Source organism: Gopherus flavomarginatus, chromosome 2 (assembly GCF_025201925.1).
Source record: "Gopherus flavomarginatus isolate rGopFla2 chromosome 2, rGopFla2.mat.asm, whole genome shotgun sequence".
In the NCBI taxonomy this organism is placed as follows: Eukaryota; Metazoa; Chordata; order Testudines; family Testudinidae; genus Gopherus; species Gopherus flavomarginatus.
The window spans coordinates 144,393,602-144,420,767 of record NC_066618.1 but is presented as its reverse complement, the minus strand read 5'-3'; the positions used below and the strand labels follow the sequence as shown (position 1 = coordinate 144,420,767).

The 27,166-nt window shown below is 40.6% G+C and overlaps 1 protein-coding gene across 5 annotated transcripts in view; it reads left to right on the top strand.

Moving 5' to 3' along the window:
• CDH18 (cadherin 18) overlaps window positions 1–27,166 on the top strand; it is a 1,010,793-nt gene that overhangs the window by 931,123 nt on the left and 52,504 nt on the right. For all 5 annotated transcript variants that reach the window (XM_050937421.1, XM_050937420.1, XM_050937419.1 and 2 more), the window contains one exon: window positions 5,628–5,764. In XM_050937421.1, coding sequence (XP_050793378.1) covers window positions 5,628–5,764 — 137 coding nt within the window. The remainder of the gene's footprint in view (window positions 1–5,627; window positions 5,765–27,166) is intronic.

Sequence of the window (27,166 nt, the reverse complement as noted above, 5' to 3'; positions counted from 1 at the left end):
TATGTAGCTAAGCTCAGAGCCTAACTCACTTTGCTTTTTACATCTGCTTATGGTAATTTCTTTATAACTTGTCTTTGTTTCTGCCTCATGGCAAACATATTCTGCTTTTCTTAAGATAACTGAGGGCACTTGTGACCACTTCTCAACTAAAAGATATAGAGCTGGCCAGTGCGGCCTCCACCCCCATGACAAAACTGATAGCTTTGACCAGGAACTGGGTCAAAAGACGCAGGGAAAACAGTGATGCACATTTCATTTGACCTTCTCTTCAGTGAATCCCCCTCTGGGGCACAGACCCTCTCCTGACAGAAGGGTGGTGCAGGCTGCATCTCAGTTTCATCTATGATGAAAATTCAGTTTTGGAGAAACAATTTGAAGCTTTAGACTTGATGCTATATCCCCATTTTCTATTCTACAGAAGCACCAACACTCATTCTATTCTACAGAAGCACCAACACCAGCATTCATCGCTAGTATTATTAATAGTAATAACAATGTAATTAATTAATATCATAAGCAGCAAGGTGGTTTTAGTTTGGTTGTTTGTTTTGGGTTTTGTTGTTGTTGATTGGACCAAGAAATTGAAAAATGTAGGTGAAGCATAGTCATCTATCTCTAAAATAGGCTATATGAGTGAAGCTATTTGGTTGTCAACCTGAATCCAGTGGAGCTGGTCATTAAGAGGCAGGAAGCTTATTTCTAGAGCACCAATAGAATGCATTTATCGTACTTTATAAGTACAGCAAAGTGTCCATTCAAGGGACTGATAAAAATCAGTAGCTTAACCTAAACAGTATTGTACTCAGTACTTTTGGGGCCCTTTGGATCTCCCACCAAATACAAAATGTTTGGTTCCTTTGTTGTGTTAGGTGAAAGATAACTTGGGATTTTTGCCCCTGTCTTTTATAGTCTAGTGAACTTTTGAAATGTATCCTTCTCAAAGTTCCGTGTCCCTGCTATGAAGGAAAGGTACCATGGCATCTGATGGAGAAGGTTCCAAGCTGCTTTCTTCCTTGTTGGTTCTTTCTACAGTGTACATTAATCTGTTCCTGCTGCCTCTGATATGCCAATAAATGGCCACTTAACTGTGGTTGCCAGCTGTCTGTGATTACACCTGGAGAGAGGCATCCACCTTTTTCCTTTGTTTGGAAAAAAAACATGTTTACCCATTCCCCAGATTTGTCTGGTTCAAACACATTTTAGTCCTGTATTTCTTTCACGTTTGTTCAGTCCTTGGGGAATTTATTGTACATATACCACACACAAATATTAATGATTATTGCGTTATTGGTTTTCTAATGATACCTTACATAATACCTATTAGACATAGATTATAACATAAGTGAAGTAGGATACACTGAACTGGTCAGACTAGCTGAAAGGCACTGCCAGATGCTGGCCCTCTGGAACTGGGATGCTCTTCAGGTCATACCTACAATGGTTTACCATACATAGGAGACAAAAGTCTTAGGGTATGTCTGCACTATGGGATTATTCCAATTTTACAGAAACCAGTTTTTTAAAATAGATTGTATAAAGTCAAGTGCACGCGGCCACACTAAGCACATTAATTCGGTGGTGTGCGTCCATGTACCGAGGCTAGCGTCGATTTCTGGAGCGTTGCACTCTGGGTAGCTATCCCATAGTTCCCGCAGTCTCCCCCGCCCATTGGAATTCTGGGTTGAGATCCCAATGCATGATGGGGCAAAAACAGTGTCACGAGTGATTCTGGGTAAATGTCATCACTCAATCCTTCCTCCGTGAAAACAATGGCAGACAATCATTTTGCGCCCTATTTCCCTGGATTGCCCTGGCAGACGCCATAGCATGGCAACCATGGAGCCTGTTTTGCCTTTTGTCACTGTCACCATATGTGTACTGGATGCTGTTGACAGACGCGGTACTGCAGTGCTACACAGCAGCATTCATTTGCCTTTGCAAGGTAGCAGAGACATTTACCATCCCTATTGCACCATCTGCCATTGTAAATTGGCGATAAGATGATGGCTATCAGTCATTTTGCACCATTTGCATTTGGAAATTGGTGATGACGGTTATCAATCTTTTTGTACCTTCTGCTGCTGTCATGGGTGCTCCTGGCTGGCCTCACTGAGGTCGGCCGGGGATGCATGGACAAAAATGGGAATGACTCCCTGGGTCATTCCCTTCTTTATGTTTTGTCTAAAAATAGAGTCAGTCCTGCCTAGAATCTAGGGCAAGTGTACTAGAGAACCATAGAGCACAGCTGCTCGGGGTCAGAGCCCCAGAGATCCCGCAGAAATGATGAACTGCATGCCATTATAGGGGGTGCCCCTGCAACAAACCCACCTGTTTCTTCCCTCCTCCTCCAACCCTCCTGGGCTACCGTGGCAATGTCCCCCCATTTGTGTGATGAAATAACAAAGAATGCAGGAATAAGAAACACTGAGTTTTTAGTGAGATAAAATGAGGGAGAGGCAGCCTCCAGCTGCTATGATAGTCCAGGCAGGACATTAAAGGCGCGGGAGGGGAGAGAAGCGCAGCCTCCAGCTGCTATGATAGTCCAGGGAGTACAGAATCTTCTTTAGACATGAAACTGGGGGGACTGATGGAGCTCAGCCTCCAGCTGCTATGATGAGGATGGTTACCAAGCCTTCTGTACCATCTGCGGGAATGACCGGGAGTCATTCCCATTTTTACCCAGGTGCCTCCAGCCGACCTCACCAAGGCCAGCCAGGAGCACTCACAGGCTGATGATGACAATGGATACTAGTCATTTTGCACCGTCTGCCACCGGGAAGGGGATGCTGGTGTTCAGGGCTGCAGCACCCCGTCTACCAGCAGCATGCAGTAGACATAGGGTGACACTGAAAAAAGGCAAGAAATGATTTTTTTCTCTTTTCTTTTTTTTTGGGGGGGAGGGTGTAATTTGAATACATACACCCTGAAACACCCAGGAAAATGTTTTTGATCCTTCAGGCATTGGGAGCTCAGACAAGAATGCAAATGCTTTTCGGAGACTGCGGGGACTGTGGGATAGCTGGAGTCCTCAGTACCCCCTCCTTCCATGAGCCTCCATTTGATTCTTTGGCTTTCCATTATGCTTGTCACCCAGCACTGTGCTGAGTCCCTGCTCTGGCCTCTGTCTATCATAGCCTGGAGATTTTTTCAAATGCTTTGTCATTTTGTTTTCTGTAACAGAGCTCAGATAGAACAGATTTGCCTCCCCATACAGCGATCAGATCCAGTATCTCCTGTATGGTCCATGCTGGAGCTCTTTTTGGAATTGGGACTGTATCGCCATCCGTGCTGATCAGAGCTCCGTGCTGGGCAAATAGGAAATGCAATTCAAAAGTTCGAGGGGCTTTTCCTGTCTACCTGGCCAGTGCATCGGAGTTCAGATTGCTTTCCAGAGCAGTCAATGGTACACTATGGGATACCACCTGGAGGCCAATACCGTCGAATTGTGGCCACACTAATCCTAATCTGACATGGCAATACCGATTTCAGCGCTACTCTCCTCGTCTGGGAGGAGTACAGAAATCAGTTTAAAGAGCCCTTTATATCGATATAAAAGGCTTCGTTGTGTGGACGGGTGCAGGGTTAAATCAGTTTAACACTGCTAAATTTGGTTTAAATGCGTAGTGTAGACCAGGTCTTTTAAAATACATGTGAAGAATTTACCATCAAAAGATCTGATACAGCAAACAGTCCTGAATGCATCATTTCTTCTGCACACAGTCCAGTTGAAATCAGGGGGACTCCCTGCTACAGTAACTACTTGTAAGATGTTTCTAGATGGGATACACAAGAAACAATTGGAACAGATGAAAGTTGGAAACACCAATAAAAATATCAGTACTGGAAATCTTCATGCAAGAAGTGGGTTTTAAGGAGAACTCTGGACTCTTAGAAGACAGGGAAGCACTTTATCAGCATAAGATATAAGGCACGATGAAAGAACAGTCCAGTATTCCTTTTATTTATGCCAAAGAAAATTTCTCTTACCTTTTCCATGAAAATATTTAGCCATCCAGTAGACGTTTTTTAAATACATCCCTAAATGTATGTAAAAAAAACTAGAGAAAAAGGAAACAACTGTGGGTAGTTTCAAAACTTTTTCTTCTCTCTCTCTAGTATCATAGTAAGGGCATTGAAATAGTGAGTGAAATAAATTGTTTTCATAAGTGACATAAAAAGAAGAATGAAATTATTCATTTCAACACAGTGCTTTAATCTCCCATAGAATATATGTATGTAATTGATGTGGATTATATAGTTCACAAAAGAATCAAAATTCAATCTATGTGTACTACAAAAGCTACAGATTTGGAGACAAATATTTGACTATTTTATTAGCATGAAATTGCTGTCTTTGAGCTATGGTAATATTGATTACCCTTATAAGTTTTTCTAGTGATTTGATATTAGTTGGACATAATATCCATAAGCATCCACGTGTTTCTATCATTGTAATCCTTGTCTCATTTACATCCATCTCTAGCTGTACTCATTGTACTATATCTAATCCTAGGGTACAGTGCTCATGTTCAAACAAAACTAAGTGTAGTACATACTACTGTGAATAGTCAACAGTGGGTCTGCTCTTGGTCATAAGCACTATGTCCAGTAGTCAGTGTCTGCAGGAGCCTGACTCTTAGATTAGAAACTCCTTGGAATAGAGACTATGTATTGTATTATCCTGCAATGTACAATACATGTTTGTAGTGATACATAAATCATAATAATGAAAATATTTTTTTCATTTTTGATGTGGTATGTCAAAACCATTGTTTTGACCTACGTAACTTTTATATATTAAAACTATCACAGAACAACAGCACTACTGTCATAAACTATCTGAAGAACTACTTACAGTACATAAGAGATATTCAGTATCTTCTTCCTTTATTTTCCAACAGAGATTATGAACAAGCCTGGAGTTAGAAAGAAAGCTTGATTGAAGTCTGTAAATGATAAATTTATTAAATGTAATCATGAATGAATTATACATTAACAAATATTGCTTGCCAATCTCTTCCTTTGTGTTCCTGCACTCTGTTTTTGTTGTTGTTTTTTTGGTTTCCCTACTTCAAGGTTCTCTCTTTCACTGCTAGGCAATGTGACAACAAACTAAAGCAGTTAAGCATGGTTAGTTCTGCTTCCAGTCCAGTGTCACTTGCAGTTTCATGAATCAGCTATTTCAGATCCCAGCAATCCTTAATGTTCTAAAATATCTTACATCATCATGTTTCAAAATTTATATCAGTGAGACATGCTATACTATCAGTACAGGAAATAAGCAAGCAAGAGAGACTGCAGTCACAACAAATAATTAATAATAGAATTACACTCTTTTTTCCTGGTATGTAAAAATCAATTCCTGACACATGTGTCTTGTAAATTTCTGGATAAATTTTGTTTTGGAAAAAAAAATCAAGTTGCATGATGAAATAAGAAATAAATGTAATTTTATTTTGGATCCTTTGATAATATATAATGTCTCCTAACTTTTAAAAAATCTGTATCATTTTTAAAAACTTACAAATTAGCCCATATTGTGTTCCTTTGTAGCCTTCTTCAGCTGTGCAATGATATATGCCACAAGGAGTAGATCTGTGCATTTATGCTTTTTTATTCCTTCATAGATATTTCATTGACCATAATACAGAAGAAGATAGGTATTTCATCATTGATGCTAACACTGGAACCATTAAGACGGCCAAGATCTTTGACAGAGAGGAAACACCATGGTACAACATCACAGTTGCTGCTTCTGAGATAGGTAAATAATACATTTAGTACACCTGTAACAGTAAAGCTTCCATATCATATGAATGCAAGACTAATAATTGTTTTTAAGGAATATTATCCTGATTGTCTATAGGTTCTCTTCAAAGGCAGGCTTTTTTCCACCAATTTGGAGGTAAAGGAGAATTTGAGGTATACACGTTATTTCTCTAATTCCAGAAAAAATACAAATACATATATTTATTCATCTATGTAAATTTATTCATCTATGTAAATTCCTCTATTAAGCACATTGGTACCAATTTATCTCGGGCACAACTCCATTATATGTACTGTATTCATATCAGGGAGGAATTTAGCCTTTTTGTGGAGGTTGAATATCAGCTTTCATATTTCTTGACAAATAAACAGTATATATTTTTAAAAGAATATTGCCTAATCTGAGAAACTCAATCATTCCTTTTTATAGCTAGAATCAACCTAATGACCCTACAGATTGAATCCCCCCTCCACCTGCTCCCCTCCACGATCCCTCCCCCTTCTTTTCTCCCCCATTGTTTTCATCTAGGAAATTAAATCCCCAGATATTTCTTACGGTTTTATTAATCTGTTTTTTACTTTGGAAAGTGGGAAACAGGTTAGGATATTTTGAAATTTTTACTCATTGTGACTAAGACATAGAAAGCTGAAGCAAATTGTCTGAGGGTCACTGTGGTTTAGTGGATAAGATTTGGATCTGGATTCTGTTCCTGTTCTACAGCAAACATTCTGTGTGAAGTGCTCATAACTGCCTAATCCAGACCAAATTCCTCTGAGGAAACAAGGCTACTTGTTACCTTAAAATAAGAGTATTTTCTTGATAAAACAGGAGTATTTTCTTACATCTGTAAAGCCAATTTTGTTGGTAGTCCTATTTAACTTAAACAGTTGTAAAAATTGTATTGGTAGAGAGGAAAAAAATGTTATACTTTTTTAAATTCTCCTCCAATTAAGAAAATAGCTAAAAGTGACTGAACTCATTTTCATCACAGATCTGACATCCTGACCAAGGCTAAATGCTGGCATCAAAACAAAGGGAGAGAGGAATACTAAGCATGTGCCCACACAAACTGACAATTGAACCCACATTTGTAATCTTTCAGTGACTATGATTTTGCTTGGGAACATGAACTATTTTCAGATGCAATTTTTCTTTTCTTCTTGCTATATCCCATCATTGCCACAAAATGTTGCAACACAATGTGGACCAATGACAATAGCCACCAACACTAGTGAGCTTCCCCTCTGTTTTCATCTGTTTCAGCTGCAGATTAAAATTGAATCTGTTTTGCAATTTGATTTACGGAAGAGGCTACTAGCATATGCTATAGTATTAGTATATATATAATTTTATGAGGACAACAAATTGATTTTTTTATTATGCCTGCTTTTGGGATTCAGTTCCTATTTTGAACTAAGTAAATTTCTACAGTAAATAGTAAAATCTTGACTTTTATGTGATTAGTCATAAAAAAACACAACCATTGAGACTTTGGTGTGCTTCTCAGTTTCTTTGCATAATGTCTTATTACAGTGCAACATGCACTAAACTATAATTTAGGCCTAATCATAAACAGGTGCATAGTAAAAGTGAGGTTTAATTAAGATTTAAAAGCCACATTGGGACATCCATATGAAGCTGCAAGTGAAAAGTAATAGTTGCTATCCAGGCTTTCCAAAAGTAACTGTTTTGCAGAAATAAATCTCAATAACATTAAAGTTAAATGAAGCTTTTCTATATATTATTTATGTCACATAGTCAAGAGAGTGGTATTGTGCACAGGATAGTAATAACGATTATATTTATAATTAAAGAAAACTAGATGTATGGTGATGAAATGCTATTTTAAAGACAATCTCCTTTGAATTCTACATCCACAGTGCTCTGTGTTGTAGGGAGAAATGGGCACTGCTTTCCCTCCATGTTTACTTCTCATTCTTAAAATGGGGGAGTTGGAAAGATTTGAAACTTTTGGTAAAAAGAGGAGATTGACAGACAGATAAACTAGGTTTTGATTAGCCTTTCTTGGGTCCTCTTCTTCCATAACTAGTTCCTAAGATTTAAATATTTTAATGTACTCCAGTTGGAATTGTCTTCAAGTTTATAACGATTATCACACTGTACCAAATCCCCTGAGAAACTGGAAATTGAAAGTAGTACTGGACAAGGAGTCTATACAGCATGAAGAGCATCAGTGCTCTCCTCACTCTTTGTTACTCAGACAGGCTGCCAAATGTTGCACCATCTGCAACTTTTCCATGGCACTCACTTTAAAATGAACAATGCATTTCAGAAGATAAGCCTTGGGCTGACAAATAGGTAGAACCACCATGGCTAAATCCTAATATGACAAGGAGGGTCATAATCTTTAAGCAATTTATGACAATTGCTTAGCCAGGATCAATGAAGAATGCAGAAGGTCCTGAAAGTGTGCCCTACCTAGACAGTCAGAGGGCACAGGTCCTCTGGTGGCATTGTGGTTTTGGCCAGGTGTCCAAAATGTTTTCCTCTCCCTACCAACATCACTTCTGTCTTGCCCAGGTTTAGTTTCAGCCAGTTACTCTTTATGCTGCAGCTTATCTCACAGTGCTGTCTGTATTTGATGTGAAGGAGATTTAGAGCTTAGTGTTATCTGTATACTACTGGCACTCATACTCTGCTTACATTTCAGGTTTATTGTTTCTGAGCCCTCTAGGAGGTGCCTACATGCACTTTCTGGGTGGAATTTTGAGAGGAACTCAGTCCCAGATCCACTAAGGTATTTAGGCACCTAACTCCCATTGAAATCAATGGATCTGGGTCTCAGCATTGGCCTAACTACTCCCACTGAAGTTTTACCTCCGTGGGAGCACAGTGAATCTAATGATGAGTGCTTTTGAAAATTCCATCCCCAGTGAGCACGAAGCACGAGTCTTTGCAAGAGGTATCATAGAATCATAGAATATCAGGGTTGGAGGGACCTCAGGAGGTCATCTAGTACAACCCCCTGCTCAAAGCAGGACCAATTCCCAACTAAATCATCCCAGCCAGGGCTTTGTCAAGCATCACCTTAAAAGCCTTTAAGAAAGGAGATTCCACGACCTCCCTAGATACAGGAGGTGGTGGATGGTATGGGGCCATCCTTTCTTTAACACATTAACTGCAAAGATGGATAAGAAATGAGGTATAAGAGGGCCACAGTCAGAGTAAGTGGGGATGTGCCAAGAAAATAACAGTTGAAGTAGCTGCTTTGGCTTTTCCAGCATTGGTTGGTGCAAAACAGTCTGCAATAACGCCTGCTAGGAACTCCCCAGATGTCAAGGGAATAAGACAGTTTATAATGCAGTACTACATCTTAAGTGAAGGAACTGCAGAGTGATGAACCTCAGCTCAGTTCTGGGGAAACTAACTGAGAATGTATATTAAAGACAGAGTAATGTAATTCTTGGATAAGTGTAAATTGATAGGATTAAAACAGCATGGCTTCAGCGAGGGTAAATCATGACTCGGTAACTGTCAGAATTCTTGGAAAAAAGTAAATGAAATAGTGATGGAGGAGAGCCAGTTGACATGATTTGTTTGCCTTTTTTAAGGGCTTGAGACAAGGTCTCTGACAAGAGACTATTAAGGGAAATAAATAACTACAGAATGAGTGGGCAATGTGCTGTCATAGATTAAAAGCTGATTTAGTGAAAGGGAACAGAGCCTCAGTGAATAGTTGTTCCTCTGAAAGGAAAATAGTTAAGGGGGTGATGTTGGAATCAGTTTTGATCAGAATACTTTGTAATAATGTAATGAATAAACTTGCAGAAAAGTGGTGAAATCAGATTGTGGTATATCCTATCACAGTTGGTAAAAACTAAGGAGAATTTAGATGGACTCCTGAAGGATCTAAGCATATTGGAAATTGGGCAGTGAAATTTAAATTTAGATGAATGCAAGGAATCATACTGGAGGAAAAAAATCAAAATATCTCTCATTCATATATAAATATATATGAATATATATGAATGAGATGTTTTGATTTTATATATTAAAGCAGATGCTTCAGATGTGTATATATATATTTACACAGTGATACATCCTGTATCAATAAAAACTGATACAAACCGTGTATCAGTATAATATTATATATATACACACACTGATACATTCTGAAGAAGAAAGATCTACTGCAGGAATCACTAGTAGATGCTTCATTTAAGAGTATTGCTCAATATGCAGCAATATTGAAAACAACAAATAAGATTCTTGTCTACTTTAAGAGAAAGATGGGGGCCAGGGAGAGGCAGAAGAACTGAAGCACTCATTTCTAATAGGCTTGTTCCAACTTGAAGTCAATTCCAGTTAAAGTTAACTTATAGTTTGAATGTTCAAAGCAACACACACTACAAATGGGAAAGATAAAAAAAAATCCCTTGGAGCCTGTTGGTCCAGTAATATGGGGTGAAAGCTGTGGGGGGGAAATAAGCATAACATGGAGGCGTTAGAGGATTAGAATGGCATGCTGCATCAGAGGTCCCAGCCAAGAAAAATTGCAAGTGTTGTTAAGAATATTGCTGAAGAATGTTGTTACTGCTGCCAGGTTGTTATGGCTGCTCAGTGCTTCTGTTCTTGGAGCTCCACTGTTATTAGCACTAGCAGAAAATTCAGCCTGCTAATGCAGCAGGCCTCAATGTCACTCATAAAGAAAGACCATGGGCATGATTCTAACTCAGCTGGATTTATTGCCCTGAAGGCACAGTCCTAGCGTTCTGGCTCCGTGGTTACAGGTTACACTAACACATGACTACCCAGTGGCAAGAAGTGGCTCCATCAGCAGTGGGAGTTTCTGCTGTCCCTAGGCCACACAAAGGGTTAAGGAGAGGCATCTCAACATTTATAGACGGAGTCAAACGACTTACATACCACCTTACATGTTTCATGACATCTGCTTGTTACCTCCCCTTATACCTTGCTCCAGATGACTTAGGCAAAATATCCCTATTCATCACATCTGTCAAACCCTTTTATCTGTGTTAGGTCAGGATGAACCTGTGTTAATCTTTTGGAATGTGTTCACATACATGCCCAGTATCTGTTGTTTTTTAGGAGTGCCTGTTTTACCAACACTAGCAATACTCCTTGCAAAGTTCAAGTATTGAACCATGAACTTGTAAGCATTTGTTTTAATACATGGCCTGACTTTACCGACAATGGTTCTGGCCTCAAGTCTTGCACAGGCCTAGTGCTCCAGGCATGCTCTCTCTCACTCTCTCCTCCAACAAGAAGGATTTTGTTAGGAAGTCTGATTCATCAGCAAGACTGGCAACTAAACATTTCTGAGACCTGCCACATAGTAAACACAACTCATAATCAGCCGGTGGAATTCATTACCACAAGAAGTCATTGAAAAGGAAAAGATTTGACATTAAAATGGATAATATCATCCAGAGTGATAATGGTAAATGTTAACAAAAATCATGAATTTTGGAAAGATAGAAACCCTCATGCTTTAGGCATGAACCAACCTCTAGGTATTGAAGATTTGAAAGAAAGTTTCTTTGTCAAACATACTATGTTATAACTGCGTTCTACAGAATTTCTCACTCTTTCCTCTAAAGGAGATGGTACTGGCCCCTGGTGGATATAGAATCCTGGTTTAGATAGCTCACTGGCTTCATATAGTATAGTAGTACCTATATTCCTAGGCAGCGATCAAGTGAACTCATTGAATTTATATTCAGAGTGGGGAAGAAGTGGATTAGAGTGGGGAAGAAGAATTTGTAACCATTAGGATAAACTCCAAGAACAAGCCTGAATTCCAGTGTCCACAAAGACTTATTTATTATGGTTCCTAGATCTTTTTTCAAAGAAGATTCTAACATACAGAGCAGAGGATGCAGAGAACTGAAACAAATAAAATAACTTGAAAATAGCAAAGCTATCTGCTGGGGTAATGTCAGGTCCCCACAGACTTTCTTAAGCTCTGCATGTCTGAAGTTCTGGCAAAAGAGAGTAAAATATGACTATGTGCAGCAATACTGCACACATGGAGTTTTGATCCCACAGTGAGATAGGAAATAAGAGTCTTTGAAACATTATTATGCAGCCACATAATTTTAGAAGTCCTCAGGGATCTAAGATAAAATGAGATACTGGAAAACAAAGATATTTGATTTTGTTGTTTGTTTCTTCTTCTCCCTGTCCCATTCCTCCGTTTCTCATGCTAGCTTCAAAGGGAAAGGCACAAATATATACATACCAAGTGATATATTAATAAAATGTGCCATGGTTTATGCTGCAGTACTGAAATGATCCCAGGGAAATACAGTCACTACAAAACCCCAACAGAGCAGCACTTTTTCTGAGATACTTTGAGGCAGGGCAATAAATTCTAATCAAAAGAAAGAGGATGAGGATAACCAAAACATACAAAACCGCAGGCAGTAATTGTTAACTATGCTATAGAGATCAATATGGACTTTTTAATTATACACAAGCTTTTTCCAAAGATGAAATATAGTGAAAATAGAAATAAAGAAATACAAGGAAATAACAATGATAACTAAGAAACAGAATTTGAGAGCAAATTTAAAATATATGAAATTGTTTAAAACAGGTTCAAGAGTTATCAGATCAATGTTATAAACAGACCATGTAGCGTAAGAGAAGATAACATGTGACATTGGCCTAAAATTGAGCCATTTTTTTTTCTTTCAAGTGCCACACATATTTCCAGCTGAAGTCAGTGGGCTCCAAACAAAGGAAAGAATTGGCCAGTAGTTCTCAGGTTTTGCAGTAGTTTGGGGAGGGAGATGGGGAAGGAGACGTGACTATTTTGCTTTTAAGAAAAATATATGTGCATTGAGATTAAATCCATGTTATTACTGATTCTGCAAAATGAGATAGAAGGATGAAGCTTGAGGAATTGAAAGGTTTAATGAAAATGGTCAAAAGCATGGTAAATGTCCAGAGGATATAAAATAGACGTGTTAACACTATCAAGAGACATACTGGCTTGGTTTACAGTAACAGTGACCAAAATGTGCATACATTTACATACACTTAAAAATGAAATGATAGATGCACACAAGCACTCCTGTTTAACTTTGAAAAAAAGATAAAGAAATGTATACATGTACAGCCTGCTGGCAATAAGTCTATGGGGTGATATGATTTTGGCGTGTAAAGGGGAAAAGTAAATTTTTTTCTTATGAATTAGCTCTGATAGTGCCAGTGTTGTTAATGTAATTACCTTCAAAAACAAGTGAGATTCTTCCATACTCACATCCCTAATTTTAAAGATCAAAGACACTGCCTATCAAAGACATATGTGAATGGTCTTGAGGCTGTTAATCTGGATTACAATTAAGCAACCACCATAGATGTGCAAGACATTTCTTGGGAATTGATGACAATCTGAGAGGTGCTTGTTTAATGAGTAGCAGCCCCAAGGACCTTTAGGTACAGCCAGTCGTGAATTCCAAGGAAATACACTATTAGGAAGATCATTTGAGCTATTAGAACAAAGAAGAGCCAATGGTTGTGTCCAAAAAGAATTTTATGGGTGTGATTGTCAAGAAATTTCAGCATTGCCATTGACTTCAGTGAAAACAGAATTGGGTCAGTGCTGATCACTTTTGACAATCCCATCCTTAAATCCCGCAAGATCTTTCATATGGGCACAGTTTGCAGGAAAAGGTCCTAAGCAGAGCCAAAGAAAACCAGTACATCAGGGAGTGCAGTGGGTGATCAGCATCTGGAAGAATCGCACAGTGAGGCAGGCTGATACATACCATTTTGAAGATAACACTTCTCTTTTGAGAGAACTACTATTTTTAAACAGAAGTGTGTTTTAAGGAGTTACATTCCAAACGATAATCAATTTGTGGTGGTTTTATGTGATGTTGACACCTCTCCTCCAGTATAAACTGAGGCACAGTAAGGCGAAGTGACATGCCCAGGAATCACATAGTCAGTGGTATGGTCAGGAATACAGCCTAGAAGACCTGACTCCCACTTCCCCTTTCTGACCAAGAAACCGTATTAATGAGGGAGCATTATCGAGAGGTAAAAGAGATTGCTCATGACTATTAATATTTCTGTTGCCATTAAACTAGAATAAGCTATTTGGTTTCCATTCACTCATTCTTTATAAAATGGAACTGAGAATAGAATGAGAATAGTACTATGTCAGGCCATTTTATTTTCTCACTTCACATTTTCCCATAATCATGACTTAACAGTTAATTTTAATGTCTGGTGTCAGATAATGATTAAACAGATGAATTCAACCTTTTGTTCACTACAGGATTGTAACTAGAACAGAAAATTATATAAAATGCATTCATTCACATAATTGTTATACCATGTTAATCTCATAACACCGTGTATTTCGCAGAGGGTTCTGGATGATTGCCTATTCAATTCCAGTAAGTTTGGTGCTGGTTGTACTATTTTGTTGCTCCTGGAAATTTTTTTACCATGATTTTTGTTTGATTAATTTTTCCTCAAAGGCTATAGATATTGCAGCCACAATGAGCCAAATAATCCCATTGACTCCAATAGAATTTGGTCACATATATTTCTAACGCACATGTGGTCATATCTAGAAAATAAATTCTATTATAAACTGCAAAACTATAAAATAAACTGTTGCATCACAATATAAACTGCATTCTTTTTTTCATCTTTGGCCTCACCTGTTTTCTGCCTACTAATCCATTTTCACTGTGGCTTTTAATATCCCAGGCAGTTGCTTTATTTTTCAAAGAAATAGAACCTACTATAAAATATATCCTCTTTTATCCCTAAATCTGGATCTTGAAAAAGTGGAATTTTAGAATTACCGGGTCTGAGATCCAAGACTGACTATATTTTAGTCAATGAAATAATGAAAAATTGAAGGTCTGATATCTTTTTAACAGCAAGAGCTAGAAACACCTACTTTACCCAATTGATGAACTGGGATTCCCAGGTTTTCAATTATATAGCATCCATATCCATCCTAGGTAAGTTGATAGACTTTGGACCCTAAGAATCATGACACATTTATTTGTAGAAAGTCTATCAATTTGTTTTCAAGCATTTCTAACATACCTCTCACTGTAGTATGGAAACATTCTACAAAATTATAAAAACATAATGAGAACTGTTTAAAAGGCAGTTCTCCATTCTTCTTCTGCTTTTAATTCCAAGACCTCTGTTCATTCTACTCTCTAATCTTGGGTTTAGTTATTGTCTTTTTACTTCTAGATATGATAGATTTTTTTCTCTTTGGGGGAATGGTATGACAAAGAAGAGATTCTTACATTATCATCTGAAGATGGTGAGGTAGGGATCTTCCTGAGTCCCCTTGGAAAGGTGTTCCAGAGTCTTCGGTCTGCATTTGACAAGGTTCAATCCTCTGCTCCTTCCGGGATCTAATAAGTTAAATGTTCCTAGTGATTGTAGTTAACAAGGTGAGTTCCTTCAAGAAAGGCAACCTTTCAGATATTGTGTGCATTATCCCATACTGGGCTTTGTTAATCAATACCAGAATCTTAAAGTGGCTACATTACTGGCCATGGATCCAGTAAAGAATTTGGTGCCCTGACTTTCCCTTTGGTTTGTCCCACCTAGGTGGTGAGTGTCCATGATGTCAACAAGCTGTGGCTTGTTGCTTACCTCAAGATAGAGTTGCCATAATCCAGCCTGAATGTGCTGAATGTTTCTTCTCCACTGCAGTAGTAGTAACAATAATAATTAAAAATAATGTGTCAAGATCTATATTCAAAAGTAATGGTTCGGGTCTTCTTGTTTTCTGTGATGGAAGAAGCTATTTCTGGTGCTATCTGCTAATTGATTTTCCCAGTTCAGTTTGAGTTTGATATGAACTTGAGGTTGCATAGTCTCTTGACTTCAGGAGGGTATTCTCCCTCAGTGAAGGATAAGGTAATTACCACCACCTTAAAATATTTACCGTTTATGATTAGCATCACAGACTGGCCTACATCAGAGCTTCAGTCTCCTTTATTCACTGAGTGGGACAATGCTGTCTGTGCAGAATGAATATGTTGTGCATGAAACATAGTTGTACCCATGTCACTCCAGGATATTAAGGAGATAAGATAGGTAAGATAGTAATTTTTATTGGACCAATTTCTGCTGGTAAGACACACAAGCTTACTTCACCCACCTTGTCTCTCTTGTGCATGAAAAGTATTTTAGATAATTTCGGAAGCTTTAAAAAAACATTGGTTGTATTCTCCCTGCATAGTATGATAATCAATTCAACCTCACTTTTGAGGTGCAGTGATCCTAAAAAATAGTGCATAAAAAAATGGGAAAACTAGGATGGTTAAAATTTTCTGTCAAAACTGTTTTTTTTTATGAAAAATTTGGGGGGTTGACTAATTTTTCACAAAAAGTGTCTGCTTTCTCGGGAAAATTTCAACTTTTGTCCAAAACCAAGTACACTAAAAGAGAAACATTTTTGGTTTTCAGCCCAAAGCCAAAAATTTGAATTTGGAAGTGTCAAAGAGCCTTTTTATATATTTTTGATAAAAATGAAATATTTTGACATTCCCAAATCAAAATGTTTCATTTTAGCTTGATTTGACATTAAACCCAGTCCTCCTAAGCAACTGCAGTGCACATGGGAGTTGTAGTTCAGGTGCCATATGTCCCCATTTTTCTTTGTAGGACATGCTCCCTGACTGGACTTTATTCCTCATGATGCACCGCAGCTTCTGAAGCACCATGGCACCCAGGTGGACACCATTTGTCAAACCTCCCCCCCCCCCCGCAAAAAAAAAAAACAACCCAAAACCAAAATATTACAGTTCAGCTTGACAAACTGAAATATTTTGATTCGGGTAGATCCAATCCAAAATGAAATATTTCATTTCAGTTTTCTTTGCAGGAGCATTTCTTTTCAGCAGAAAGGTTTTGGGGTTTTGACAAATAATGAAACTTTACTGCAGGGGAGGTGGGGAATCTAGTTAAAACTCTTAAAAAAATCTAATGTGATGTCTTGAAAATGTGGCATTAAACAAAATATATGATAACATGTTACACTGGCACTCATTTGTAATAAATAATCTGCATAATTCAGTCATGGCTTTACCAAACATGAGCCATCCTGAATAAATGCCAGCAAAATCTGAATATGACCACATACAGTCATGTCTCATATATTGTCTCACTGTTTAGAGTTCTGTGTCTACAGTTTATTTTTTTCTAAATATTTATTTTGTTTTCGTAGATGTCATAACTAATTATTGCTGTTTTTGTTCACATGTGGTACAGAAGTAACAGAAATGTTTCTCCCTACTCCGTGAAATGCTAAAATAGTTATTTGGCTTAACTTAGTAGAATTCACCTTCCCTCAGATTTTCCTAAAACAAAGTAAAAAACAGGCAGTTTTCCTTAGTTGTTGGTACAGTGTTTGTGATAAATAATTAATCGTTATGATGATTCCCATACCTGAGCCATCCTTATGGGGTCTCAAATTCAGGAAGTGTTCCAGATTGAAGTGTCGGTAGAGCAGGTTTTGGAACAAACTGATAAATTAAACAATAATAAGTCACCAGGAACAGATGGTATTCACCCAAGGGTGCTGAAGGAACTCAAATATGAAATTGCAGAATTACTAAGTGTCATAAACAGATAGCTAAGGGTTAATGTCTCCTTCACCTGAAGCACCTGACCAGAGGACCAATCAGGAAACCGGATTTTTTCAACTTTGGGTGGAGGGATTTGAGTGTCTGAGTCTTTGTTTTTCTGGCTGCCTGCTTTCTCTGAGCTTTGGAGAAGTAGTTCTATTTTCTAGTCTTCTGTTTCCAAGTGTAAGGACAAAGAGATCAGATAGTAAGTTATATGGTTTCTTTTCTTTGGTATTTGCATGAATATAAGTGCTGGAGTGCTTTGATTTGTATTCTTTTGGAATAAGGCTGTTTATTCAATATTCTTTTAAGCAATTGACCCTGTGTTGTATCATCTTAATACAGAGAGAACATTTGTACTTATTTTTCTTTCTTTTTATATAAAGCTTTCTTCTAAGACCTGTTGGAGTTTTTCTTTACTTCAGGGAAATTGAGTCTGTACTCACCAGGGAATTGGTGGGAGGAAGAAATCAAGGGGAGATTTGTGTGTTGGATCGCTAGCCTGATTTTGCATTCCCTCTGGGGAAATAGGAAAGTACTTTTGTTTCCAGGATTGGGAACGGAGAGGGGGAGTCCCTCTGTGTAGTTTCACAGAGCTTGTGTCTGTGTATCTCTCCAGGAGCACCTGGAGGGGGGGAAGGGAAAAAGGATTATTTCCCTTGGTTGTGAGACTCAAGGGATTTGGGTCTTGGGGTCCCCAGGGAAGGTTTTGCAGAGGGACCAGAGTGCCCCAAAACACTAATTTTTTTGGGTGGTGGCAGCAGGTACCAGGTCCAAGCTGGTAACTAAGCTTGGAGGTTTTCATGCTAACCCCCATATTTTGGACGCTAAGGTCCAAATCTGGGACTAAGGTTATTACATGAGTGGCAGCTGGTGGGAGATAGACAGAATCCAGAAGCCAGTAGAAATATTATATTTTTCTTTTCTCTGCTAAGGGCTTTTTAGCAGAGAGAGAAGCAGTTGGTTTTAAAAGGGAACCAGAGAGAATTTTTTTTTTCTGCTCTCTCTCGCAGTTTGTGGCTTGCATGTTAAGGGTCTTTTGTCATGCAATAGCCCTCCCATTAGGAGGCAAGTACCAGCACTTATAGACATGCAAATAAAGTGGTTTTTCTGGTTTCCCTTCATTGAACATTAGCTAGAGAGAGAAAAGGAAAAAAGCACTGTTGCTAGGCAGACTCCAGGAGGGAACAGAGCCTGCAGTTCAGAAGATAAACCCCGGAGGGCACCCCAACACAAGAAAACAGGAACCATGACTTCTAAGGCAAAAATCGACGCCGAAGAACAAATCAAAGAAGCTGAACACAGGCGACAACTGGAAATAAAACAAAAAGAGATGGAGATGAAAGAAAGAGAAGAACAGATCAAAGAGGCAGCCTACCAAAGAGAACAGGCAGCCAAAGAGGCAGCCAAAGAGGCAGCACACAAAAGAAAACTAGAAGAAGAAGAGGTGGCCTACCGAAGAAAACAAGCAGAAGATGAGTTGGCCCACAGAAGGAAGCAAGAAGAAGAGGAGGCGGCCCACCGCCGAGACATGGAAAAACAACAAAAAGAAATGGAAAAACAACAAAAAGAGAATGAAGAGAAGGAAAAACAGAGAAAACATGAACTGGAGATGGCAAAAGCTGGGCTGCCTGTGCCAGCCAACCCTAACAACCCGGCGCCAAATATTGCTCCACAGCACAGGAAATTTCCCACCTAAAAGGCAGGTGATGACACCGAGGCCTTCTTGGAAAATTTTGAAAGAGCCTGTCTTGGGTACAGCATTCCCGAAGACCAGTACATGGTAGAATTGAGGTCACAGCTCAGTGGACCTTTAGCAGAGGTGGCAGCTGAAATGCCTAAGCACCAAATGAATGACTATAAACTTTTTCTAACCAAGGCCAGATACAGGATGGGGATAACCCCAGATCATGCCCGTCGGCGCTTCAGAACCCAAAAGTGGAAACCCGAGGTGTCATTTCCCAAACACGCCTACTACATTGCAAAAAACTATGAGGCCTGGCTAACAGGAAACAACATTCAAACCTTGGAAGAACTGAACCTCCTCATACAAATGGAGCAGTTCTTGGATGGTGTTCCTGAAGACATCACACGGTACATACAAGATGGAAACCCCAAGAATATCGCTGAGGCGGGGGAGATTGGAGCCAAATGGATGGAACTGGCAGAAAGCAAAAAAGCTACTGTCAAGGGGAACGATTACCCCAGGGGGCACACAGACCATAAACCCTACAACCGAGGACAGCCAAAGACCCCACATACCACCCAAGTAAAGCCACAGATACCCTACCCTTCAACCTCACCAGTCTCCAGTAACTCACCTCGGCCCAGTGACCCATCAGATGGAAGATGCTTTAAGTGTAATGAACTGGGACATATCAAGGCCAAGTGTCCCAAGAACACCATGCGAGTGCAATTCATTACACCACCATCACACCAAAGATCCCCAGGCCCGGATGCCTCTCAAATACCCTTGGAGCGAAGGGAAAATTTGAGAGTGGGCGGAAAGAAGGTTACTGCGTGGAGAGACACGGGGGCACAAGTGTCAGCTATCCACCAATCCTTCGTTGACCCCAAATTCATCAACCCAAAGGCCAAAGTGACAATTTACCCCTTCATGTCACAAGCTGTAGACTTGCCTACAGCTCAACTGCCTGTCCAGTACAAAGGCTGGTCAGGAATGTGGACTTTTGCAGTCTATGACAATTATCCTATCCCCATGCTACTGGGGGAAGACTTGGCCAACCAGGTGAGGCAGGCCAAGAGAGTGGGAATGGTTACACGTAGCCAAACCAGGCAAGCTTCCAGACCCATTCCTGTTCCTGAGCCGTCCACAGAGGCCCCGTGTGTGTTACCAAAGACCCAGACAGAGGTAGTGGACCCGGATTCCATGCCTACCACTGAAACAGCCACAGCATCTCCAGTCCCAGGCCCGGAACTGGAACAGCAACCAGCACCAGCAAGTGCAACCCCATCTTCAAACTCAACGCCAGAGGGCGCCAGCGAGCCAGAACTGGCAGAAGCACAAGACAGCCATACCCAAAAGGCTCAGCCAGAGCCTGAAATACCCTCAGGTGCACCAGCGGAGAGCGGTTCACCAGCAACGGAAACAACCCCATCACCTACATCACTTCCAGAGGGACCAAGCCCAAGTCCACAGTCTGAGGAAAAACTGGTGACCCCAGCCTCAAGGGAAAAGTTCCAGACTGAGCAGGAAGCAGATGACAGCCTTCAGAAAGCTTGGGCGGCGGCACGGAGCACCCCACCGCCTCTCAGCTCTTCTAATCGATCCCAGTTTGTTATAGACCAAGGACTTTTATACAAGGAAATTCTTTCTGGTGGACACCGGGAAGAATGGCAGCCGCAAAAACAGTTGGTGGTTCCAACTAAGTACCGGGAGAAGCTCTTAAAGAGCTTAGCCCATGATCATCCCAGTGGCCATGCTGGGGTGAACCGAACCAAGGACCGGTTGGGGAAGTCCTTCCACTGGGAGGGGATGGGCAAGGACGTTGCCAAGTATGTCCGGTCTTGTGAGGTATGCCAAAGAGTGGGTAAGCCTCAAGACCAGGTCAAGGCCCCCCTCCAGCCACTCCCCATAATTGAGGTCCCATTTCAGCGAGTAGCTGTGGATATTCTGGGCCCTTTCCCAAAAAAGACGCCCAGAGGAAAGCAGTACGTACTGACTTTAGTGGACTTTGCTACCCGATGGCCAGAAGCAGTCGCTCTAGGCAACACCAGGGCTAACACTGTGTGCCTGGCCCTAACAGACATCTTTGCCAGGGTAGGTTGGCCCTGCGACATCCTTACAGATTCAGGGTCTAATTTCCTGGCAGGGACCATGGAAAAACTGTGGGAAACTCATGGGGTGAATCACTTGGTTGCCACCCCATACCACCATCAAACCAATGGCCTGGTGGAAAGGTTCAATGAAACTTTGGGGGCCATGATACGAAAATTCATCAACGAATTCTCCAATAATTGGGACCTAGTGTTGCAGCAGTTGCTGTTTGCCTACAGGGCTGTACCACATCCCAGTTTAGGGTTTTCACCATTTGAACTTGTGTATGGTCACGAGGTTAAGGGGCCATTACAGTTGGTGAAGCAGCAATGGGAGGGGTTTACGCCTTCTCCAGGAACTAACATTCTGGACTTTGTAAGCAACCTACAAAGCACCCTCCGACACTCTTTAGCCCTTGCTAGAGAGAACCTAAAGGATGCTCAAAAAGAGCAAAAGGCCTGGTATGACAAACATGCCAGAGATCGGTCCTTCAAGGTAGGAGACCAGGTTATGGTCTTGAAGGCACAACAGGCCCATAAGATGGAAGCATCATGGGAAGGGCCATTCACGGTCCAAGAGCGCCTGGGAGCTGTAAACTACCTCATAGCATTTCCCAATTCCTCACTAAAGCCTAAAGTGTACCATGTTGATTCTCTCAAGCCTTTCTATTCCAGAGACTTACAGGTTTGTCAGTTTACAGTCCAGGGAGAGGATGCTGAGTGGCCTGACGGTGTCTACTACGACAGGAAAAAAGACGGTGGCGTGGAAGACGTGAACCTCTCAACCACCCTGGAACGTCTGCAGCGGCAACAAATCAAGGAGCTGTGCACTAGCTTCGCCCCATTGTTCTCAGCCACCCCAGGACGGACTGAACGGGCATACCACTCCATTGATACAGGTAATGCTCACCCAATCAGAACCCCACCCTACCGAGTGTCTCCTCATGCCCAAGCTGCTATAGAACGGGAGATCCAGAACATGCTACAGATGGGTATAATCCGCCCATCTACCAGTGCATGGGCATCTCCAGTGGTTCTGGTACCCAAACCAGATGGGGAAATACGCTTTTGCGTGGACTACCGTAAGCTAAATGCTGTAACTCGTCCGGACAACTATCCAATGCCACGTACCGATAAGCTATTGAAAAAGTTGGGACGTGCCCAGTTCATCTCTACAATAGACTTAACCAAGGGGTACTGGCAAGTACCGCTAGATGAACCTGCCAAGGAGAGGTCAGCATTCGTCACCCATGCGGGGGTGTATGAATTCAATGTCCTTCCTTTCGGCCTTCGAAATGCACCCGCCACCTTCCAGAGGCTGGTAGATGGTCTACTAGCTGGACTGGGAGAATTTGCAGTTGCCTACCTCGATAATGTGGCCATTTTTTCAGACTCCTGGCCCGAACACCTACTACACCTGGAAAAGGTCTTTGAGCGCATCAGGCAGGCAGGACTAACTGTTAAGGCCAAAAAGTGTCAAATAGGCCAAAACAGAGTAACTTACCTGGGGCACCAGGTGGGTCGAGGAACCATAAACCCCCTACAGGCCAAGGTGAATGCTATCCAAAAGTGGCCTGTCCCACGGTCCAAGAAGCAGGTCCAATCCTTCTTAGGCTTGGCCGGATACTACAGGCGATTTGTACCACACTACAGCCAAATCGCTGCCCCACTGACCGACCTGACCAAAAAGACCCAGCCAAATGCAGTTAAGTGGACTGATAAGTGTCAAAAGGCCTTTACCCAACTTAAGGCAACGCTCATGTCTGACCCTGTGCTCAGGGCCCCGGACTTTGACAAGCCATTCCTAGTAACCACGGATGCATCTAAGCGTGGTATAGGAGCAGTGCTCATGCAGGAAGCAACAGATCACAACTTCCATCCTGTCGTGTTTCTCAGCAAGAAACTGTCTGAGAGGGAAAGTCACTGGTCAGTCAGTGAAAAGGAATGCTATGCCATTGTGTACGCCCTGAAAAAGCTACGCCCATATGTTTGGGGACGGCGGTTCCAACTACAAACTGACCATGCTGCACTAAAGTGGCTTCATACTGCCAAGGGGAACAACAAAAAACTTCTTCGTTGGAGTTTGGCTCTCCAAAATTTTAATTTTGAAATTCAGCACATCACAGGAGCTTCTAACAAAGTAGCTGATGCACTGTCCCGTGAGAGTTTCCCAGAATTCAGTAGTTAAAAAGTGTTCTTAAAATGTAGAAGTCTGTTAGTTATATACTTAGGAGTATATGTAAAGGCCTATGGGTTGTATTAATCTGTTTATTTTCAAGTTCTAGGAAATCGCCGCCAGTGAGCTTCCCCACTGTCTGCAATTTGGGGGGCGTGTCATAAACAGATAGCTAAGGGTTAATGTCTCCTTCACCTGAAGCACCTGACCAGAGGACCAATCAGGAAACCGGATTTTTTCAACTTTGGGTGGAGGGATTTGAGTGTCTGAGTCTTTGTTTTTCTGGCTGCCTGCTTTCTCTGAGCTTTGGAGAAGTAGTTTCTTTTTTCTAGTCTTCTGTTTCTAAGTGTAAGGACAAAGATATCAGCTAGTAAGTTATATGGTTTCTTTTCTTTGGTATTTGCATGAATATAAGTGCTGGAGTGCTTTGATTTGTATTCTTTTGGAATAAGGCTGTTTATTCAATATTCTTTTAAGCAATTGACCCTGTGTTGTATCATCTTAATACAGAGAGAACATTTGTACTTATTTTTCTTTCTTTTTATATAAAGCTTTCTTTTAAGACCTGTTGGAGTTTTTCTTTACTTCAGGGAAATTGAGTCTGTACTCACCAGGGAATTGGTGGGAGGAAGAAATCAAGGGGAGATTTGTGTGTTGGATCGCTAGCCTGATTTTGCATTCCCTCTGGGGAAATAGGAAAGTACTTTTGTTTCCAGGATTGGGAACGGAGAGGGGGAGTCCCTCTGTGTAGTTTCACAGAGCTTGTGTCTGTGTATCTCTCCAGGAGCACCTGGAGGGGGGAAGGGAAAAAGGATTATTTCCCTTGGTTGTGAGACTCAAGGGATTTGGGTCTTGGGGTCCCCAGGGAAGGTTTTTCAGAGGGACCAGAGTGCCCCAAAACACTCTAATTTTTTGGGTGGTGGCAGCAGGTACCAGGTCCAAGCTGGTAACTAAGCTTGGAGGTTTTCATGCTAACCCCCATATTTTGGACGCTAAGGTCCAAATCTGGGACTAAGGTTATTACACTAAGTTTGGTATATATCCTATTTCTTAAATCTATCTCTGCACCAGATGACTGGAGGATAGCTAATGTAACATCAATTTAAGACAAAAAAGAAGGCTTCAGAGGTGATCCTAGCAATTACAGACCAGCAAGCCTAACTTCAGTACCAGGCAAACTGGTAGAAACAATAGTAAAGAACAGAATTATCAGGTTGTTAGATAAACACAATATGTTGAGGAAGAGTCAGCATGGCTTTTGTAAAAGGAAATCATACCTCATCAATCAATTAGAGTTCTCTGAGGATGTCAACAAACATGTGGACAAGGGTGATCCAGTGGATCTACTGTCCCTGGACTTTCAGAAAGCCTTTGACAGGCCAAAGTAAAGTAGGCAGTCATGGGATAAGAGGCGAGGTCTTCTCATGAATCCGTAACTGATTGAAACATAGGAAACAAATGGTAGGAATAAATTGTCAAGTTTTCACAGTACAGAGAGGTAAATAATGGGGTCTTCCAAGGATCTGTACTGGGACCAGTGCTGTTCAACATATTCATAAATGATCTGAAAAGGAGGGTAAAAAGTGAGGTGTCAAAGATTGGAAATTATACGAAATTACTCAAAAAAGTTAAGTCCAAAGCAGACTGCGAAGAATTACACAGGGATCTCACAAAACTGGTTACAGAGCAACAAAATGGCAGATGAAATTCAATGTTGATAAATGCAAAGTAATGCACATTGGAAAACAATATAAACTTATATATACAAAATAATGGGGTCTAAATTAGCTGTTACCACCCAAGAAAGAGATCTTGGAGTCATCGTGGATAGTTCTCTGAAAACATCTGCTCAATGTGTAGCGACCATCAAAGAAGTGAACGAAATGATGGGAATCACTAAGAAAGTGATAGATAATAAGACAGAAAATGTCATATTGGCACTATATAACTCCAATCCCACCCTTTGCATACTGAGTGCAGTTCTGATAACCCTATCCAAAAATATATGTGAGAATTGGAAACGGTACAGAGAAGGGCAACAAAAATGATTAGGGTTATTGAACATCTTCTGTCTGAGGTGAGATTCAGAAGACTGGGTCTGTTCGGCTTGTAAAAGGAAAGCCTGAGGGGGGATGTGATGGATGTCTGTCTATAAAATCATGTATTGTGTGGAGAAAGCCAATAAGGAAGTGTTATTTACCCTTTTATATAACAAAATTAATAGGCAGCAGGTTTAAAACAAAGAAAAGGAAGTATTTCTTCACACAACACATAGCTTGTGGAACTCATTGCCAGTGAATGTTGTGAAGGCCAAAGCTATAACTGGGTTCAAAAAGGAGTTAGATACATTTATAGAGGATAGGTCCATCGATGGCTATTAGCCAAGATGGTCAAGGACACAACTCCATTCTCTGGATGTCCCTAATCATCTGACTGCCAGAAGCTGAGACTAGAAAACAGGGAATGGATGGCTCAATAAATAACTCTGTTCTGTTTATTCCCTTTGAAGCATCTGGCACCGACCCCTCTAGGAAGACAGAATATGGGCTATATGGAATGTGGGTCTGCAACCTAGAATGACCGTTCTTATAGATTAACTTGAGTATTAATTATATGTCATAAGCTTCATGATATTTTTTGACTCAAAATGGTGTGGGTTAATGTACAAAGTGCTTCAAGCTTTTCTGAATTTCTACATTCTGCTAGAATATTAATTCAGACCAAAATCTTAAAGTCTTTATTCAATCTTTTCTCATGGAAAACTATCATTGAATTCAGCAGTCCAAATCCTGGTCTTAGTTATACTAGATGTCAAAGATGTCATGCAATAACTGAACCCAAAGTGTTGTTAAGTGTATCCTGTGCATTTAAGAATGTTTCTTTGTCTAAGCCTTTAAGATGTTTCTGAACTTCATTACAGAGCAGTTGCACAAAGAAAGGGTAAAGGCACTAACTCACCTTTTCACATTATGTTGTGTCCATGAGCAGCTTTTGATTATGGGTTTCCTAGGTGAAAAATGCAAGGGGCATAAAGTTTGTTGAGTTGAACTGGAGCAAGGACCCCCTGAAAAGTAACAGAAGTGCAAGATTGTTGCTCTGGAGACAGGGTACCAGTGTCTGATGAGAAGGTTCTGCAAAAAGGAAGTTGCCTGTTCTGCAGTTTGTTACCACTCCTGTTCAAGCAAACATGGCTTGTATACATTTTGTGAAAGAACAAACTACACCAAAATGTGTGCCTCAGCATCACCAATTCTTGCTCCAAACAGGAAACTTACCTGTAAGCCTCTGGATTCTGCAAACAGTTAGCAAAAGGGCAGGGTAAACTAGTGGGGCCTGTCTTATAGCAACATCATTTTACCAAGCCAGGTTTTGCTCTTGCTAAGCCAACTCGCTCCCTGGGGTAATTCTCTCTGACACTCTCTCACAAAATCCAGAGAAGCAATTTTCAGCTGGATTAGTGTTTTTTTTTTAATTATTACTGTTATTATTTCAAGCCTTTTAAAACAAATTTAAAAACCTCACAGTCTCTTCCCTCAAAGTCTGTGCAGGCTGAATAGTCCCATCCCCAATTTCTCTTGGCTCTTACCTTGGAGCCTTAGTAATACAGTTTCTCTAGCAGCAGTCCATTGAACTCAAAGCCACTGACCTCTCAGCTTTCTGGAGAGTATTGCTGACCCTTCCCTCCATATTCTGTTGCTTTCTTCAGCTAATTAAGTGCCAGCTCTTTTCCCCAGGTGCAGTGGGTGAGGCTAATTAGCCAGGCAGCCAGTTGCAGGCTTCTGATCTCATAGGAATGGAATCTCTTATTCCTTCACAGGCAGTACTATATTATTATCT